This window comes from Thamnophis sirtalis, unplaced genomic scaffold (assembly GCF_051295495.1).
Source record: "Thamnophis sirtalis isolate CommonGarterSnake01/CBP01778 unplaced genomic scaffold, rThaSir2_p1.2 scaffold_8, whole genome shotgun sequence".
NCBI lineage: Eukaryota > Metazoa > Chordata > Lepidosauria > Squamata > Natricidae > Thamnophis > Thamnophis sirtalis.
The window spans coordinates 20,190,361-20,210,911 of NW_028261388.1; the positions used below are offsets into that span (position 1 = coordinate 20,190,361).

At 38.4% G+C, this 20,551-nt stretch overlaps 1 protein-coding gene across 7 annotated transcripts in view; it reads left to right on the forward strand.

Moving 5' to 3' along the window:
- ZMYM2 (zinc finger MYM-type containing 2) overlaps positions 1-20,551 on the forward strand; it is a 74,271-nt gene that overhangs the window by 40,647 nt on the left and 13,073 nt on the right. For all 7 annotated transcript variants that reach the window (XM_014056884.2, XM_014056887.2, XM_014056886.2 and 4 more), the window contains 8 exons: positions 5,279-5,395; positions 9,085-9,235; positions 11,780-11,952; positions 14,122-14,287; positions 15,592-15,626; positions 16,216-16,345; positions 16,754-16,869; positions 18,464-18,638. In XM_014056884.2, the coding sequence (XP_013912359.2) occupies positions 5,279-5,395; positions 9,085-9,235; positions 11,780-11,952; positions 14,122-14,287; positions 15,592-15,626; positions 16,216-16,345; positions 16,754-16,869; positions 18,464-18,638 (1,063 nt within the window). The remainder of the gene's footprint in view (positions 1-5,278; positions 5,396-9,084; positions 9,236-11,779; positions 11,953-14,121; positions 14,288-15,591; positions 15,627-16,215; positions 16,346-16,753; positions 16,870-18,463; positions 18,639-20,551) is intronic.

Consider the following 20,551-nt stretch of genomic DNA (forward strand, 5'->3'; position numbering starts at 1 on the left):
ATTATACTAAACAGAACACTTAATTGGTTTTGTACATTGATTGTCAAATAGCTGATATTTTAAGATGATCACCTGCAAATATGCAATAAGATTGCCATGTATTTATACTGTGTAATATTGTATGTGCTGGAGTTCTGAAAGCCTTTCTGTATTAGATTTACACCTCGCCTTTTATTCAGCAGCTCAAGGCAATATCTACGGTAGGGGTGTCAAACTCAAGGCCCATGCCCCGGATCCAGCCCACAAAGTACTTAGATGTGGTCCGTGGGACTGCCCTGGAAACAGTGAAGGACCAGCAAAAACAGCTGGTCAGCGAAAACGGAGCTTGGGAGAGCCCTATATGGCCCTCCCAAACTCCGTTTTCGCTGCAGAGCACTTGGGCCACCATTGTCATCCCTACACGAGTGATTTCGAGCTAGCCATGCTCACCCTGGACACACCCATCCACCCCACCCCCCCAGGTCAAACACAACCCTGATGCAGCCCTCAATGAAATCAAGTTTGTCACCCCTGGTCTATAGTGTTCACTCCTCCTATCTTTCTCCACAGTGACCAAGGTAGATAAGTTGGCCTATAGTCACCCAGGGATATTCCATGCTGCTGGAAGTTTAGAATTTGGCTGTCCCTGCCTCTAATTCAACACTTTAACCATTCTGCCATGTTGCATTACTCCTAGCATTATTATACATTACTTCAGTTGTAAAGTGGGGAAGAGCAAAAGGAAGGGTGGGGCTGGGGGAGGCAGAGTATGAATTCAATAATAGATAAAATGAATGTGTTTTGAGGATAGATAAAACTGCAGCTTCTTAAAGATTTACACTACTTTTTACTGAAAACTATACAGTGTGGGCTTATGTACAACTTCCAGGAGCATAAATTCAAGCATTCTTTTATTTGAGCATATAAATCATGATAGCTTTGTCTAGATCTGATATAAGCAAATTTAATTTTGATGTATTTTTGCCAATTTAGCTCTGTATAAATAAGGAAAATTCATTTATTATGAATTAGTAGAAATTAGTAAAAAATAATTTCTATTATGCATTAGAGAGATTCAGGCATCTTTTGTAAAAGAACCAGCAGATATTAAAACTGTTTAGTTTTGGCTAATTTTATTAGACTTTTTAATAGTTAAGGATGAAAGTGATTCTTTATTTCATCTCCATATTTGATTTAGATTTATTGCAACCAGCTTTAACCTGAACTTATATTCATAAATCACCCTTAAACTATTTAACATGAAAGTCTCATTAAGTGAAATTACAGATCCACTACATTTTTGCTGTTTTGGGGGGGGATTATATTGGCAGACTGTATCTTGAAATAATTACAATAGTTTAACCTGCACTGCCCTTAAACCTGTAATCTATAATTTCTTTTCAACTAATGATGTTTTATCTCAACCATAAGCACCTTCTTTGGACAAACTTAGGAAAATAAGGCATGAAACAGTAGTGCTCTTAATTTTTAATTTTTTGACAGGTTAAGTGTCATTTTGGGCCTCACTTATTTCTATATTTCTAGCCTAAATTTCACTCTTATTCCTATAGACCTATGGTAGATTAATTTCTTATGTTCCCAGTAGTATACTGGAAATGAAATAATTCTAGTTTTGTTTTGTAACAGAATTGTTGCTATTTTGATTACCATAGAAACTGGATATTGTGGATACAAACCACTGCATATGAAGTATTTGTATGAGATAATATTGTTTCAAATGCACATATGGAGAAATACAAATAGTCCTCAACCTACAACCATAAGTGGAACCCACACTTGTCATTAAGCAATGTGGTCTTTCAATAAAAGATAAATGTTTATCTTTTTTTTAACCTTTTTTTGCTGCAGTTAAGCAAATCTGGCTTCCTTCATTGGTTTTGCCAGAAACTCCCTGGGAATGTCACAGATAGTATTCATCTGACTTTGTAGCAATTGTAAATGCATGCCAAGTGCCCAAATTTTAACCCATGACTACAGGGACGTTGCAGTGGTCACAACAGTGAGGAGGTGTTGTAAGATACTTTTTTTCCAGTTTGTAACTTTGAACAATTGTTAAACAGTTGGTTATAAGTCAAGGACTACCTGTAAGTCTCATTTGATACAAGTGGCCTGTAATAGTTAATTTTATATGGTGGAAAGGCAGGCAATCCTTTCAGTGAAAGATTATTACTCATTGCAAATTGAAAATGCACAGGTAAAGTAAGATGGATGAGCACAATATTTGTTACTTTCAATATTTTAATGATAGTCTGCAATTTAGGAGTTCTTATAACCTCACAACTTCTGCCTGAAAAGTAAGGGACACTAGGGCCAGGAGAGGTCTTGCATAGTTACAGCTATTGTGCAACTATTGAAACCATTTCTGTCCTAGTCACCTCCTACTTGGACTAGTTTAACATTAGGAAACTACAGTTGGGACAAAAATAAGTAGCTTAGACAAGATTGGTAGCTTAGACATGGCTCTGATAGATTTGGAAGTCCCCCCTCTGTTTGAAGCATTGTTTGCAACCTGGGTGCATTTCTAGATGCTGTTTGTAACCTCTATGGTTTTATATTGTTCCAGACTTGGTTATCTGAGGTAATATCTTCTGTATTTATGTATTCACCTAATCAGATCAAATGTGGTCAGCAGTGTTCCCTCTAAGGTGCGCAGCTGCGCGCCCGCGCATGTGACAAGAAAACGCCGCGCAGAAGTTTCCAACTGCCGCACAGTTATTTTTAATGTCACAGCTCCGCCCTGACCCGGGAGGAGGGAGAATTTATTTCACTGACCTACCGCTTGGAGTCTGTCATTTGCCAGGTCCTATATAAATCCCCCCTCTCTATATTCCATCGCAGGCTGGCAAGTGACTCCGGAGTTGCATGGTTGCGTGGGTTACGTGTGTCCCTTTCCAACAACTCATAGCCTCCGCCCCCCATTTCCCAAAGCAGCGGCCACCGCCACCACATTGGGGTCCCTTGGACGCCCTTGTTGTCTTGGTGACATCTGTGAAAAAAATTCAGGTGCTCAGGCATGAAAATATACCGCTCAAACACTACACTTTTCCGTGCACACTGAAAAAAAATTAGAGGGAACATTGGTGGTCAGTTTCCTCCAGGTCCTATCACTATGAAATTGTCATCTAATAGGACCCCAGAAAGTGTTTTCCGTAGTTACCCAAACTCTGGTAACTCATACCATGCAAAAAAATTCAATCAGCTTTCTCTCTTTTAAGCTTTCAAAAAATTCTTAAAAGCTACTTGTTTGTCTAGTACAGGAAAAGTTGCGTCGTAATTCAACATTTTCAGGTGCTTGGTGTTTATATTTCTTTTGTTTTTTATCTGTTTTTCCCTTTTTATTTTTAAATATGTTTTGAAGATTAAAAATCATTTTGTATTTGAGATTATCAGCTGCCTAGAATCTTGATTTGGGCAGCAAACAAGGAAAGTGAATGAATGAATGAATGAATGAATGAATGAATGAATGAATGAATGAAGTGAATTACAAATGCTGTTACTTTTGAAAAGCTTAAGAAAACTATTCCCTGTGTAAGATACATAGTTTGATGGTTCCAAAGATACTTCTACTATTTTTCATTTTGTCATTACTCACTTTCACTTTACACAAAACTAACTGATAAGGAATTGGATTATTAAAATTGTACATGAAACATAAGCGCAAAAATATTTCTGCTGATGATTTCTGCTCATGAATTACGAATTGCATGCCATCAAATTGGTGTGAATTCTTAATGATTGTATAGATTTTCTGACAGATCATCCTGGACCTTTTGATCTTTTCGTGCTTCTCCCATCACTGTTCCAGTTGAGTCTATCTACTGTGCTGTTGCTTGTCCGTTTTCTTCCCACTTCTCCCAAGATTTTAAAAATGCTGACCATATAAAAATGAATGGATTGCAATCAGAGTCTGAGTCACACCAAGTTAGCTTTGGCAAATGAGCAATAGAGGATTTGGTGGTGCTTTTGTTTGTTAAGTTTAGTTGAAACTTCTGATTTCTTATTTTTAAACAGAATCATAATTTGTTCATTTCCCATATCTTCGGATAGCTTTTTCTTATATATTAAACATACTATGCATCTAAAATTACTATTACCTAATTTTTTCGCAGTCAGCTAGATGCTTAGACTGGATCTGTCCTTTTTATTAGCCTATCAAGTCATTTATTATCATTATTATGATTCAGTGCACAGTCAGCCAGATGTTTAGACTGGATTTGGCATTTTTGTCTGCCTATATACAGTTCTGTGTATTTAGACATGAATGATTAAGCCCACACGATAACATTAGTATGTGAATTAATTATGTTCTTTTAAATTATTTTATTTAAAACCGTGGCATGAGAGCAGTGATCCATCATGTTTAAAGTAATAAAATAAAATATAGTTTTGGTAGCAGTTGGCTAATGTATGTGTATGTTTGTATGATACCAAAAATTATGAGGAATGAATTTAGTTTTGAAAGGAAAGAATCAGGTGAAATATAGTTTATATATTGAGGAATTGTTCTCTGTATTTCATATTTCACCATAGACTAATTCCCATCTCATCTTCCTTCATATATAATGCACATCCTCTTGGCAACAGTTGCTCTTCTAGCTCCCCCTATGTTAATTAATTTTGCTGTCTCAGACCAATACGTTTATTCTCCTCAGATTCTTCTTATACACAGTGTTTCTCCATTAATATTTGTTCATGTTTATCTTTGCCTCTACCATTCCTCTGACTCCCACTGTTTAAAATTTGAATTTGTGGCTCCTTTGTGACCTGTTGTCTTCATTATAGGGTCTGAAGTTGGAATATGCATAGATCAGGGGTGGGTTTCTCGCCCCGTTCCAACCGGTTCTGTTGGAACAGGGCTGGCGGCGTGCACGCGCATGGTGCACGCATGCGTACTAGCGTCTGTGCGATGCTCCAGCTGCTCCTGGAGGATCACGCAGGCGCTGTATGCGTCCTGCGCATGCGTGGAAGCGCAGAACTCGTCAAAACCGGGTAAGGAGGGTGGGCGGGTGGGCCAGTTGCCGTTCCCGGTAGTGACTTACTTCCGGGTTCGCCGACCAACCGGTTCGCAGGGACTGCCACGAACCGGTTGAAACCCACCCCTGGCATAGATGCATTAATAATAGAGGATAATTTAGAAGTTCAGTGGATTATCCTTTTTAGAGTAATGAAATTAAATGTGCAAAGAAACTAATGAACATTAATTTGGGCACTAATTCTTAAGTAATAGCAAATTGTTGTTGTCCTGGAATAAATTATGTATCTTAAACATTTTTTTCAGACTCTTAATGTACCTTCTTCAACCAATGGCCAGTTTGTGGCTCCAAGTGATATTCAGTTGAAATGCAATTATTGTAAAAATACTTTCTGTTCAAAACCTGAAGTACTGGAATGGGAAGTAAGTAAATGATAGCGCAATTTTTTTTTAAGTGCAAGCAAATTAATTGATTTTAATTGTTCATCTTGATAAATAATATACATCATTCTTTAATATTTCATATTTTATCCATGGTTGTTTTAATTAATGCTTTTAGCATTAATTAATGCACTGACCATTTCCTATTTTTCTCTTTCTTGTAGCTGCCATTTGTGCCCCTAATCTGATTAGATCCTCAGGTCACAGAAACCAAGCGGGATTATTAATTTACAGGGGTTTATAGGTTTTTCCAATCCATCAGGAATAATCCAGCCATAAAAAGGAGTCAGTTCTCATTTGCAGCGATAATAACATTGAATAATTATAACTTCATTGTGATACTTATTGTAATTATTCACATCATTGTGTTTCTACATGTATGCAGAGCAGATTAAGAACCTTCCAAGGTTCAAGAATTTAGACAAAAGACAAGTGGTGGGATTCAGCCAGTTCGCACGTATTCGGGATAACTGGTTGTTAACTTTCTATGCAGTTCAGAGAACCAGTTATTGGAAGAAACCTCATTTTGGTTTTTTCCCCACTTTAGAGGGGTTATCCTGTAAGGAAGGCAGGAAAGAAACATTCTGGTGTTGTTTCTAGCCTAATCTTTATTGCCCTACTTACAGAAATTGCCTCTCCGGATAACCCTTATTACATTGTAACAGCTAAGGTGAAGCGCCCATCGATGTGAGTGACATTGAGTTGGCCATGCCCATCCAGTCACATGACCCCTGAGCCTACCCAGCTGGTCATTAGGGCAGAGAACCAGTTGTTAAATTATTTGAATTCCACCACTGCAAAATACCTGTTCCTTTAATGCTCCCCTTAGATATGTCCCTTCATTCAACTTCCAGTTACTGTTTCATACCAAAGCAGTAGTGTATTTCTTTTTTGTTTGTATTTATTTTGCATCCAATTGAGGACTTTGGAGTTGTAATACATCAAAATCACACAGCCATCAATAGAAAGAAATCAAACACATCAACAACATCAGTAATACCAAATCAAACTCCTGAAGATGGATAGGGAAAGGTCAAGTTTTTTTGTTTTTTTTAAACCTTATAAAATGATGGTCTTCTAAAACATCAGGAGAGGATGCTTTATGAAATCTGGAGATAGAATGTTCTAAAGTATGGGGCTACAGCAGTGGTGGGATTCAAATAATTTAACAACCGGTTCTCTGCCCTAATGACCATCTGGGTGGTGGGGCTCGGTGGTCATGTGACTGGGTGGGTGTGGCCAACTCAAGGTCACTCAGGTCGATGGGCGCTTCACCTTAGCTGTTACAATGTAATGAGGGTTAACTGGAGAGAGTTTCTGTAAGCAGGGCAATAAAGATTAGGCTAGGGACATCACCAGAATGTTTCCTTCCTGCTTTCCTTACAGGATTAGTCCTGTAAAGTGGGAAAAAACAAAAGATTTCTTCCAACAACTGGTTCTCTGAACTGGTTAGAAAGTTACCAACCGGTTCTCCCGAATAGGTGTGAACTGGCTGAATCCCACCACTGGGCTACAGTGAATGTCTGTCATCTTACTGATGCTCTCCTTACCGTTCTTCATTTAGAGGAGAGCTTTCTAACAGGCCTTTCAAAGGCTTTTTTCGTCAGATGGACAGCTTCATTCTGGCAAGGCAGTACTTGATGTGCTTACTACACCATAGGTCTTTTTTTAAAAAGTCATACACCAACTGCTTCAGAGGAAACACAACTTGATCCAAAATAACTGCTGGGAATGATATTTTTGATATTTATTGATGAAGAGCATCTCAATTTTGGAGAGATTGGTTTTCGGCTTACTTTGTCACGTCTAGAGGCTTGATGGATACCAGGCACTAGTTCAAGCTTACAATAGCAGCTCTGGTATCATCCAGAGTAACAGTGTACACCTGAGAATCATCTGCATCCTGGTGTTAGTTGATAAAACAGATGTTGTTGCTAATGTTCATAATTGCAGTAGTAAACATCCCTCATCAGCCAGGCAAAACCATCACTTGTTGCTCAAGGAGAGGAGAATTTTGCAAGCACTGCGAGGCAGATCCCATTGCTTCCTGGGGATCCATTGTGAGCAAGAATTAAAGGCATTTAATTTGCCACATGAAAGACACAGTGCCCAAGATCTTAGATGTAATTTGCAAGATTGATTATAACTTGACAGTGGCGTTACTGGATATGCCAGGTTGCTTGTCTTTGGACTCCGATACTCTTAATGCAGCTGCTACTGTAGTCCCATATAGCATGTTGATAATTTATACTGGATGACAATCAGTTGTCTCTCCTGTTTCAGAATCCCCTTTTAATTCCATCACAGTAGACATGTTTAGTCTATGTGTCAGTGTAGGCAGCATTCGGCTTGGTGAATAAATAATGGAAGAATCCTTTCTTTGAGGACCTTTAATTAACAAGGTTGCACAAATATCATCATTTCCTTTGGGAAAAGATGTTTTTCTTCACCCATTTCCCAGATAATAATAGGTTCCTAGCACAGACCTTTGGCTCTGAAGCCACTGATATCAACCAGGAAAAAAAATCAATATAATTAAGCACACTGCAGTGCCTGTAAACACCAACTAGCATTTAGAAGATATAATGAAAATTCTTTAATTTCACAACATATAGACAGATTTAACCATAGTTTCATTTGGGAAAATGTGATCATCCTAGTCCAAGCCAAGTCCAAAAACGGCAGGAAGTTTCTAGGAGATTCAATGGAATGATTATTTTATCCACTGCTGCCTGAAAGTTCCCATCTGCTACTATTCCCTCTAGTGGTGGGTTTCCATTTTTTTTTTACTACCGGTTCGCTCGTGCGTGTGCGCACACTCGTGTGTACTCGCCCATGCGCACCACTTCTACGCGTGCGCAGAAGCGTCCAGATGGTTGGGCGGAGCCTCTCACTGCCGCCATTACTGGTTCGCCCGATCCGGTCCGAACCAGGAGCAACCCACCTCTGATTCACTTCTTTTGTGAAATGCAGACACTGTAATGAAGAAATAGTGGTTATTCACTGGTGATTATATTTCTTTGCTTCCCATTCTCCATCTTTCTGCCCTTCTACGGTTTTATTTTGATTTGTTTTGCACTTGGTTGACAGACTCAGGAATCTGAACAATAAACATAAACTACAAACCAAGAATATTTATTATAGGCAGAGAAGTATGTTCCCACCAAAGTTCTTAAGCTCCGTAAGGTTCTGAACTTATTTAACATAGGTACAGAGTCTATTTGTGGGAATTCACAGATAACCTGCCAAAATGTAATAGTTATGGGTAAATAACTAATTCATTTTTGGGGGTAAAATGAATTTTTTTTTCATTGAGGGTAATGATGCAGATCCGTGAGATCCGTTATCAAATCAATGAAAAGAAAAACAAGCAAAAAATACGCAGAAGCAGCCCCCTCCCCTTAATTCACAAAGGGAGGGGTTACAGTACAATCAGACTTGCAAAGTTCTCTTGTTATTGCAACGATAAAAATAGTCATAGCCTTTCTGTGGAGCATCTGATTTCTTTTTGGCCTACTTAGTGGGACTGATATAAATCTTACCACAAGGTTGTGGTAACTGTCTTGTCCGTGTCATCTTCCTTACTCTCTACCATTTTGCTATTTATTTATGTAAAATCTGCTTGTTACTTACCAGATTGTCTACTGCGGTATTTCTGTTTCTTTAACTAGAACAAAGTGTACCAGTTTTGCAGTAAAATTTGTTCCGATGACTATAAGAAGCTGCATTGTATAGTAACGTACTGTGAATACTGTCAAGAGGAGAAGACTTTGCATGAAACGGTAAAATTTTCTGGTATCAAGAGACCATTCTGTAGTGAAGGTATGTTGAATATATGATTGCCAGTATAGTCATGTAGAAGTATAATAAGTAAACAAACAAGCAAAAAGAGTTGTGCAGAATTATTTATTACACTTCTCTATTGGTGAATCATGCACCTCAATGGCAGCATACGATAATAAAATTGAAAACTCAGTATAAAGTAAAACCAAAAATTAATAACAACAAGACAGATTATTTAAAATAGAAACTATCTCCGACTGTCTCAACCTAATCCATAACCACAAGGATCCAGCAAGATTAGCAAGTAAGTGTTTGGAGTCCAGTTCATGTGTAAGGGATGAAATGTCATTTACTTTAAATTGAAGTCAGTGTTTGTCAATTGTTTCCTCATAAGTACTAATGGGACCAAGCTGCAATACTATGTACATTTCTGGTCACCATAATACTAAAAAGATGCAGAGATCTTAGATCAGCGGTATGAAACTCATGGCGTCACAGCGTCGTCACATGATATATCAGAACTCCCTGACCCCCCCCTTCACTAAAGTGGGTGTGGGCAGCGCATGACGTATCTGGCTCACAGGGCGGGAGTTTGACAGACCTATCTTAGATAATGTGCAGAGGAGAGCGACAAAGACAAATTGTTTGATGAATGGTTGGGCGAGCTAGCCTAGGAAAGGGTTGTAAAGTATTGTGTAGCGGTATATAAGTCTAAGTGCTATTGCTAATGAAGAGAAGGATTGGGTGGGGGGACATGATAACTGTCTTCCAGAGTTTGACGCGCTGTCACAGAGAAGAGGGGATTGACTTAGTCTCCAAAACACCAGAGGGCAGGACAAGAAGTAATGGGTGATCCAATCTAGAAATAAGGGTAACTTTTCTGACAGTGAGAACAATTAATCAACAGCCTCCTGGAATTGTGGGTGCTTCATCACTAGAGGTTTTCAGAAATAGGTTGGATAATCATTTGACTGGGATGGTATAGCAATAGCACTTAGACTTATATACTGCTTTACAGTGCTTTACAGCCCTCTCTAAGCTGTTTACAGAGTCAGCATATTGCCCCTAACAATTTGGGTCCTCATTTTACCGGCCTCGGAAGGCTGGAAGGCTGAGTCAGCCAACAATAAATAAATAAATAAATATAAATATAAATGTAGTCACCATTATAGGCAACAGAAGCATCCTGGAGAATGCCCTACACTCACATGCACAGGGTTATGATGGGACAGGAAAAATAGGTTTAGATGGATTATTATTTATAAACAATTATAACTGCCTGAAGTAAGCGTAATTTATGGGAAATCAGTGAACCCCCTTTGCAAAAGTTATGTTGGTATGGCCCAAAGGAGAAATTAGAGTTTGCATTGTGAAACATCAGATTTTGTACATAATTTGCAGCAACCTCATGTTGCTGCCCATTATTTCTGCTTTCTGTTGGATTTGGGGCTGTATATAGTGATTTAATAGCTCATATATTTTATGCTGCAATGAGTAGAAATGAGATTTCCTCGAGTACTTATTTCAAAGCAGGGTAGATTATATTCTGTTTCCCTGAAAATAAGACCTTCCTCAGATAATAAGCCCAATTAAGCTTTTGAGCGCATGCGCTAAAATAAGCCCTTCCCCCCAAAATTGCAGCACAGCAGTAGCCCTGAGGTGACCACACTTGCCACCTCCTGCACCTAAAAAATAATAAGATCTCCCTGAAAATAAGGCCAAGACCCTGTCTTATTTTGGGGGGAAGCACAGTATACTGCTTAGATAATCCTGATTTAAGTCTATAACTGCTTAGAAAATGAAACAATAATCTTGAACACCTTTCCAATTCCCGTTGAGTGAGTGTTTTTCCTCTTTTGCTATACCACCAGAAGATTCAGTGTAAAAAAAAAATTGATATCAACCTCATTGGAAACAATAGAACTATTTGTACATGAAAAATACTACAATATTTTGTTTCTTGTAGTAATGGTGCTATAATTTGTTCATTTAGAGCCAAATAGCTCTAAGGGGTTTAAAATAAATATATAGCTGAATGTATCCATGGCCCCCTTTTTTTAACCTGGATATAAGTGAATATATACGTATAGTGCAGGAAGTCCTTGAGTAATGACTATAAGGGGCAGGCTTGTGACTTACTGATTTTATCATATTTTTTGCAGCAGTTGTTAAGTGAATGCCATTGCCATTAAGCAAACCAATGCCATAAAACACAATAGTGTGACCAGGTGATACCTCAAATGGCCATTGAATTTAAAATCCAGGTAGTAAGTACTCTCAGGGAGGTCTGTTGTGGCTTCATATGGTCGCTAAGCAACTGGTTCTAATTCAAGCATTGCCTATAATTGAATCTAAAGATAACAAGGACCTCAAAGTTGAATGTGCAAACCATATATAATAAATAAAAAAGGTTGATGATTATTGACTTGAGGAGTGGCTAAAATTCTTTCTCAAAATGGTATCACCATTTGCAAGAGAACCTTGTAATAGTTACGAAACTAAATGTAAAAATTCCAACTAAGAAACGGATCTGCAGTGGCCCGTAATTTTGGCAAATCATCTAAGCTGCTTCCTTTTTTCCAGGTTGCAAGCTGCTCTATAAACAAGATTTTGCAAGGCGGTTAGGATTACGCTGTGTTACTTGCAATTTTTGTTCTCAACTCTGTAAAAAGGGAGCATCAAAGGAACTTGATGGAGTAGTAAGAGATTTCTGTAGTGAAGAGTGTTGCAGAAAATTTCAAGATTGGTACTATAAGGTATTGCAATATTTTACAACCCTCTTATGATGATTGCTAAATTACATATCTAAATTATTAGTGATCTTCCACAATATTGGTGTCTGTGTGTGTGTCTCCCTCCCTCCCTCCCTCCCTCCGTATCTATCTTATCTATCTATCTATCTATCATCTATCTATATGGTGAAACTCGAAAAATTAGAATATTATGCAAAAGTTCATTTATTTCAGTAATGCAACTTAAAAGGTGAAACTAATATATGAGATAGACTCATTACATGCAAAGCAAGGTAGTTCAAGCCTTGATTTGTCATAATGTGATGATTATGGCTTACAGCTCATGAAAACCCCAAATCCACAATCTCAGAAAATTAGAATATTGTGAAAAGGTGCAATATTCTAGGCTCAAAGTGTCCCACTCTAATCAGCTAATTAAGCCATAACACCTACAAAGGGTTCCTGAGCCTTTAAATGGTCTCTCAGTCTGGTTCAATAGGAATCACAAGACTGCTGACCTGACAAGTTGTGCAGAAAACCATCATTGACACTTTCCATAAGGAAGGAAAGTCTCAAAAGGTAATTGCAAAAGAAGTTGGATGTTCCCAAAGTGCTGTAGCAAAGCACATTAATAGAAAGTTATGTGGAAGGGAAGAAAAGTGTGGAAGAAAAAGGTGCACAAGCAGCAGGGATGACCGCAGCCTGGAGAGAATTGTCAGGAAAAGGCCATTCAAAAGTGTTGGGGACTTTCACAAGGAGTGGACTGAGGTTGGAGTCATTCCCAGTATGTCTATTGCTGTGGAAGTAGACTTAGCTCAGCAGAAACATGCAATGGGATAACCTTTATGCAGCTTACTCAGGCTCCTCTCATGCATACTTTTGCCAGACCATTAAAGATAGTCCTCAAATTCATTTAGTGGCCATTCAAAGTTACAATAGCATTGAAAAATGTGATTTATAACCTGCTTTCATACTTAACTACCATTGCAGCACCCTGCACATGGTCACATCATCAAAATTTGGGTGCTTGGCAACTGGCATGTATTTATGATAGTTGCAGTATCCTTGGTCATGTGATCACCATTTGTAATCTTTCCAGCTGGTTTCCAGTAAAGTCAATTGGGAGTGGGGAGCCAGATTTGCTTAGCAACTGTGTAATTCCCAATTGCAGTGACTCACTTAACAACTGTGACCAAAAAGGTTGTGAAATGGGCCGCAACTCATTTATTCCCTTTAAAAATGGGAGATAATCCTCCACAGTGTTCTCTGACTTTTCCCTTTCCTTACTTTCTCATATTAAAATGGGCTCAGATTTTAAGGTAAAGCAGCATCCCAATATCAGAGTTAGATTTAAAGACCTCAATGTTGCCCTTGTGCATTTCTGAAGAGATTAGCAATGAAATAATTTCTTTGCTCCATTCTTTTTAATCCAGTGATTTGTCCTAGTGCTTGCCATGCCATCTGTTCCGTGCCAGATGTTGCTTTTTTTAAAGGTCTCCAAGCCTATATTGCACCTCTGTCTTTTTCTGGGCATGGCTGCATATTTACTGTGCCCATCCACTTTCAATTCAAGTGGATATCCATCTTTGAGTTGGTAGCAAGAAGAAAGCAATGCAGAGACACTTCCACTCTGAATAAGATGTCTCAGCTTCTTAAATGGCAACGGGTCACACTGTTCTTGAGAAAGCTACTTCAGTTATCTTAAGAATAATGTTTTCACCAGTTTCTAGAAGGTCAAACATATGGGAGTGATACATGCTTTGGAGAGTAAACTGTTTTAGAGAAGGGAAAATGTTCTCACCCATTTGGCTCCTCAAGATATCTCTTAGCCCAATAACAACATATAGGCTTCTTTCTACAAGCATTACCAATGCTTTCCTTGTCAATCAATGAAAACACAGTAGCCTTTCTTGTATACTTAATTTTGTTCAGAAGAGTATCAGTCCCTTTTGAATTTGTTAATCTTATTTTGCTGCTTATGTTTGTTTGTATGCATTATAGAATTAGAAAGTATTCTCATAGGTAAGGATATACTACCAGAAGCCTCAAATCTTCTCAGATTTTCTGTCTTCTTAGAGAGTCCAAGGCATTACTCAATCACGGAGAACTTCATAAACCAACATTGCATTAAAGCATTTATGTAGCACTAATTCTTTTTCCAAATCATTTTAGCTAACAGTATTTTTTTTTAAGGCTGCAAGATGCGACTGCTGTAAAAGTCAAGGAACTCTTAAAGAGAAAGTACAGTGGAGAGGGGAAATAAAGCACTTTTGTGATCAGCATTGCCTTCTGCGTTTCTACTGTCAACAAAATGAACCGAATATGGCAACACAAAAAGGACCAGAAAACTTTCATTATGGTATGTTCTTTTTACCAACAACTCTGTATATTAATTTTTTTAACATTTCAAAAAATGGCAAGTTGAATAAGCTTCTAGAATAGAATAACAGAGTTGGAAGGGACCTTGGAGGTCTTCTAGTCCAACCCCCTGCTTAGGCAGGAAACCCTACACCACTGCAGACAAATGGTTATCCAACATCTTCTTAAAAACCTCCAGTGGAGATAAACCATGGGCATAGTTTCCCAAGCCATGTGAAATAAGTTCTTATGAGGCTGTATCTGAATAGCAAATGTTTTCCTTTTGATTTATATTCAAACTTGCAATTGTTAAGAGTAAAATGACATTAAGGTGGGCATATTATTATCTGAAGGATTGCACTAAACATACCTGTAGAATTAATGGTGTTAGAGACGGTGAAACAGCTGCAACATGAAACTGAGTTTTTGATCCTGAATGTCCTTTGCAATACTACTATGAACAATCCTGAAGCACATTTGCTGATTGTGTGATGCCTGATCGCTACCTTACCATCAATCCTAGACTCTCAAGGTGATTGATTTGTGCAAAATGAAGTTGCGCAAGTATTTCTTTTTTTTTTAGCACTAATGAAAGGCTGCAAGATCTGTCTCTAATCTGTAAAACATTGCTTATAAAATCAGGAATAGAATAGAATAGAATAGAATAAGAGTAACAGAGTTGGAAGGGATCTTAGAGGTCCAACCCCAGAAACCCTACACCACTTCAGACAAATGGTTATCCAACATTTTAAAAACTTCCAGTGTTAGAACATTCACAACTTCTGGAGGCAAGCTGTTCCCCTGATTAACTGTTCTAACTGTCAGGAAAATTTCTCCTTAGTTCTAAGCTGCTTCTCTCCTTGATTAGTTTCCACCCACTGTTTCTTGTCCTGCCCTCAGGTGCTTTGGAGAATAGCTTGACTCCCTCTTCTTTGTGGCAGCCCCTGAGATATCGGAATACTGCTGTCATGTCTTCTCTTTTCTAATATCAGATAACAGAGCATACTTTACTTCAACCTAGGAGATAGGATTACTGAAAGTCTAGATTATCACACATTAGATGAAATTGGCTAGTATAATTAACAATCTGGCTACATAGTTTACCATTTTTTCTTCTACAGAAAGGTGAGCATGCCACTTTCCCCACACTTATGAAATTAATTGTTTTGACAACAGCTTACTGTTTAGTCTTTTACTGGGTAATCTATAAACCTAGCATGACTAGGATAAGACATTGTGGCATTTATCAGCTACAAATTATTGTAAGTAACAAATTATGTTAAAGTTGTTATCTTCTGTTTATAGATCAAAGCTGCCAAACTCCCCGAACAAAAAACACAGTAAGTGAATCTTGAAGTATTCAAAATCTGTAGCTAGGATAACAAAATCCCTCACACCCTGAGGGGAATTGTATACTATTTTCTGTCTTAACCCATAGAATTCCTCATTATCTGCTAGGATGCATATCCTGTACATTTAAAAAATATGACAAGATATGACAGGTTGTATTCCTTCATGGGTATTTTCAATATTGTAAACTGATATGAGTTACAGTGAGAAGACTGTATATTTATACTTTGATATTATATGGCTCTCAGTGACCAATATATAAATGTGAAATTGTTGAGCTAACATACAAATACAAAGTTGCAAATAATAACAAGACACATATTTATCTTAATGAATAAATTGTGTAGTAATCACTTTTGTAATAATTTTAAGTAGCTAATTTGTTTAGAACCCATTTTTCTCCACTTAAAACGATAAATTAAGGGACTTAATTTTTGAAAATAGTTAGCTAAGGATTTTGAGAAGTTTTCTCCTTCATGGATTCTTTTTCTCAAATGAATCTTCCTTCCTGAAAAAGAAGTTGAAATATAATTTATCATTTGCAATTCCTAAAATTTACTTTTTTTTAAAAATCTGCAGGGATCAGCCCCACCTCCTTCCCCTACACCAAATAAAGAAATGAAGAACAAAGCAGTTCTCTGCAAACCGCTAACGATGACAAAAGCTACCTTCTGTAAACCCCACATGCAAACAAAATCTTGTCAGACAGGTATTTATTTAATAGAAGTTCTTATGTATGGCGTTCTGTCAGAGTATACATTTACGGTTGGGTACAGTGGTGGGATTTAAAAACAAAATTACTGCCGGCTTGATGGGTGAGGCTTGGTGGGCGTGGCAGGGGAAGGATACTGCAAAATTCCCATTCCCTCCCTACTCCTGGGGGAAGGTTACTGCAAAATCTCCATTCTCTTCCCACCCCACTAACATGCTTCCCAGCTCTACTCTCCTGTTCAGGGCAACAAAAGAAGATTGGCTGGGAGGCAGTGGGGGTGGAGCCAGCCTATTTGCTGGTTTTCCGAACTATTCAAAATTTGGCTGAATACCACCTCTGGTTGGGTCACTTTATGAGATGTATGCAGTGGTGGCAAGTAACATTACCAATTGTCTTTTATTGTAGATGATGACTGGAAGAAAGAATATGTCCCCGTGCCTGTTCCTGTACCTGTATATGTACCTGCTCCTATGCATATGTATAGTCAAACTGTTCCTGTTCCTACAACGGTTCCTGTTCCAGTAAGCTAGGTTTCAGTCTACATTTGAATTTCATTTCTCTCTCTCTTGGTTCTATCAAAATCCACCATACCAGCATTCCTGGCTTCCTTGCTTGAGGAAATGCTTGGGAGATGCTGGAATTACCATATATTTCGCTCCATAAGACGCACCAGACCATAAGACGCATCCACCACCAGTCAGCTGAGCGACGACTGGATCCTGGCCTCCCGTAGCCCTGCCGATCAGCTGGCTGGCTGACCGGAAATGCTACCATTGCTGCCTCCTCATGTCTGCTGCCTCCACCAGGGAATGCTGGAGCTTTTGCCACTGAGCAACTGATCGGTGGTTGGATCAGCCTTCCGGAATACTGTGATCAGCTGTTCAGGGCGGCGCTGAGACAATATTCGCTCCATAAGATGCACAGACATTTCCACTCACTTTTGGGGTGAGGGTGGGGATTGCATCTTATGGAGTGAAAAATATAGTAAACTTATCCTAGTGTAATTCATCTTGGCTTCAGGTTTACTATACAACACAGAGCAAACAAAAAGTGAAAGGGCCAGGCCCCAGAAGGGGAATCTGTTTTTAAAAAAAAGTAATAGAACAGCAGGCAAGATCAAGAGGGATCTATGAAGATCATCCCAGGGATAAAATGGTGATCAGGGATTGGCCTGAGGTTGGTAAAATGAGGACCCAGATTGTTGGGGCCAATAAGCTGACATTTGTATATCTCTCAGAGAATGCTGGAAGTACTATGGAGCGATATACAAGTGCTATTGTTATTGCTATAAATGCCTGAAACAAGCTAGGTGACAGCCGTTCATATTTTCTGATATATACATGTTTAATTCATAGTTAAGCCTGCATCTTCACTTCTCTGCATTTTTCATCAACCACTCCACCAGATTAGACTATCAGTACTCATATGCACTATATCAATCCCTTTTCTGTTAGTTTTATAGACTCACCACACATCTATTTTTCTTCTATTCATTTAATTTGTTAATATATTATCATTATTTCTCTTCTACTTCTCATTCTACATCATAAATAGATCTGTCTATAGCTACTCAGATGAAATCGGAGCTTTGGTTAATTAATGCTTTCACAATACTTTGATTGTAATTTTTATAAATTCAGGGAAGATGCAGTCTAAGCCAGGGGATGTCAAACTTGCAGTTTCATGGCAGCCTCACGTGATGTATCAGGACTCCCCCCCCCCTTTGCTAAACAGGGCATGGCCGTGGCCAGTGCATGATGCATCTGGCCCATCGGCCGCAAATTTGACAGACGTGGTCTAAACAATCAGCCTAGCTATCTTGCCAGAGGTAGCATAATTCCCTACTTATTTATTGTATTTATTGTACTGATTAGGGCCAGTCTGCTACAAGCGCAACTAATGTTTGACCCCATGCATGTTTATGCTATTGTAAGTAGGCTAGGATTCAGAAGGTACTTTTCATACCAAAACCCCATCATCGGTTCAGGGGTACATACAATAACATGGATATTTTAAAATACCATTAAATGCTACAAAGGCTTTATCCAGTTCTTCTCTGTATTTCACTTGATAACGGCCCTTAGCAAAGTTACAATATTATGATTTATATTCTAGGTCCCGGTTCCAATTTTTCTGCCTACTACGCTGGATAGCAGTGAGAAGATACTTGAAGCAATAGTAGAACTAAAAAATAAAATTCCCCCCAGTCCTGAAGAGACTTTGGATTCATTGAATGTAACAGAAGATATTTCTGGGGAAAAAGAGCATGTAGAACCTGCAGAGATGCAAAGTATGTCTTTAATTTTTATTTTGCCAATATCAGTGGCTTATGTCATTAGTTTTTCTGTCATACGTTGCCCATCTTTGATTTACTTACATAAACAGTATAATTTTTGCATCAACCAATTAGCACAGCATATAGCAATTTCTGCAGTTGCAATACCAGGAAAAGGAACTACATGAAAGAAAGTAGACTAAAGCTTGAGTGACTCAAGGAAATGAAAATATGAGCTAGGTATGAAAAAGAAACAAACTATTGTTCTGTTTGAGTTAGAGAAAGGACGTGATAAAGCGAAGAGGCTGAAATTGTAGAATGTTTAGGATGAATACATACAGAGTTGTAAGTAAGTTGCTAAATGGAGTAAGAATGGTACAGGATAGAAGTAGGTATGGGTGAAAATAAATTGAATGCTTAGTAAATTACTCAACAATGAGCAGAATATAAGACCAAGATGTATAATAAACAAAGACATAAGAAATAAAAAATATGTGTGTTAAACATTAGAGATGTGCTTATTGGGAATATGAATTTGTGCATACTTTTTTGTATGATGCCAGATTGAGATTGATTTATAGCAAATGTTAGATAAATTGTATAAGTATTACGTGTCTGAAAAGTGAATGTCTTAAAGACCAAGGTAATTGTGTTTGAGAACATAAAATGAAAATGTTACACAGTAATGGAAAACTGGAGCACCTACTAAAATGTTTATTACAGATAGGAAGATGGATAGGAGAAAAGTGGTGAGCAATATGTGGTTTCTTCTAAGGAGTATATGGTCTTCAGAAGAAGCCAAAATGGTTGGGTACAGGAGTGTACCTCTGCCTTCATTTTTGTTATACAGAACTGAATATGTCATGAAAACATACAAATTAGTATAGTGGCGAATATCTGTAGCTCAGGTGTAGGATGAGGTTTTATTACCAGGCTACATAACATCTTCAACGGAGTTTAGGGGATGTCAGTGTCAGTGTTCTGTTTATAAGGGCTTAGGTGTGGGTGTGTCAAGTGAGGATCTTGTGACAGGTCTTGTGATGAGTCATCTGTGAGTCTTGGAGGTGAACTGCTGGTGTGTGTGAGCTGGGGAGGGGAAATTGCATGAGGTGGTTAAAGGTTGGAACTGTCTCTGGTTGGCTGTGTGGTTGATTTGGATTCTGAGGGGTTCGTAGGCTGGTTGTAGGTCACTGTGTCCGTTGAAGATGTTACCTAGCCTGGTAATGAAACGTTTGGAAACGAACCCACAAACTCAGAGAGCGAACCTTTACCCTCAACATGCAAATTAGTTGAACATTGCAGAAATTTAAAAAATATGTGTGGTAAATCAATAGATGGAATGGGTGTTATATGAATGTGGATTATCCCAAAACTGCTCCCCCCGCCCGCAATAAAAGGCATGCCCCTTCCCCTTTGACAACATTTTGCTGACTCCTGGGGCGGAATGGAAGGATTTATATTCTTTGCAGTCATCAGTCGTTGAGGCCACTTGGGAGATTAACAGTATCCTCAGAGTGCAAATGGGTGTGGAGCTTTCTTGGAAAGGTTCCAAGTCCTTCTTGCTATGTGTTGTACTGTGTTGTAAACAGGAGATAGGTGGTGTCACATCACTCCCCCTCTGTTGAGGGAGGGCTGTTCAGTTTTAATATATGTATATATAGCCTCATTGACTCACTTTTCAAACCAATGGTCATTCTCTGTCCAGAATCTGAACCTTGCTGCCTTCCAAAGAGTGACCCTTGTCTTTCAGAGGCAGATTTACTGCTGAATCCTGTCCTGTGTTGTGCCATGCATTTGTGAAGTTGTTGTTTGATGTCCCCAATGTACAGGTCTGAACATGTCTCATTGCATTGTACTGCATATACAAAATTGCTCTTATACAATACAATACAATACAATACAATACAATACAATACAATACAATACAA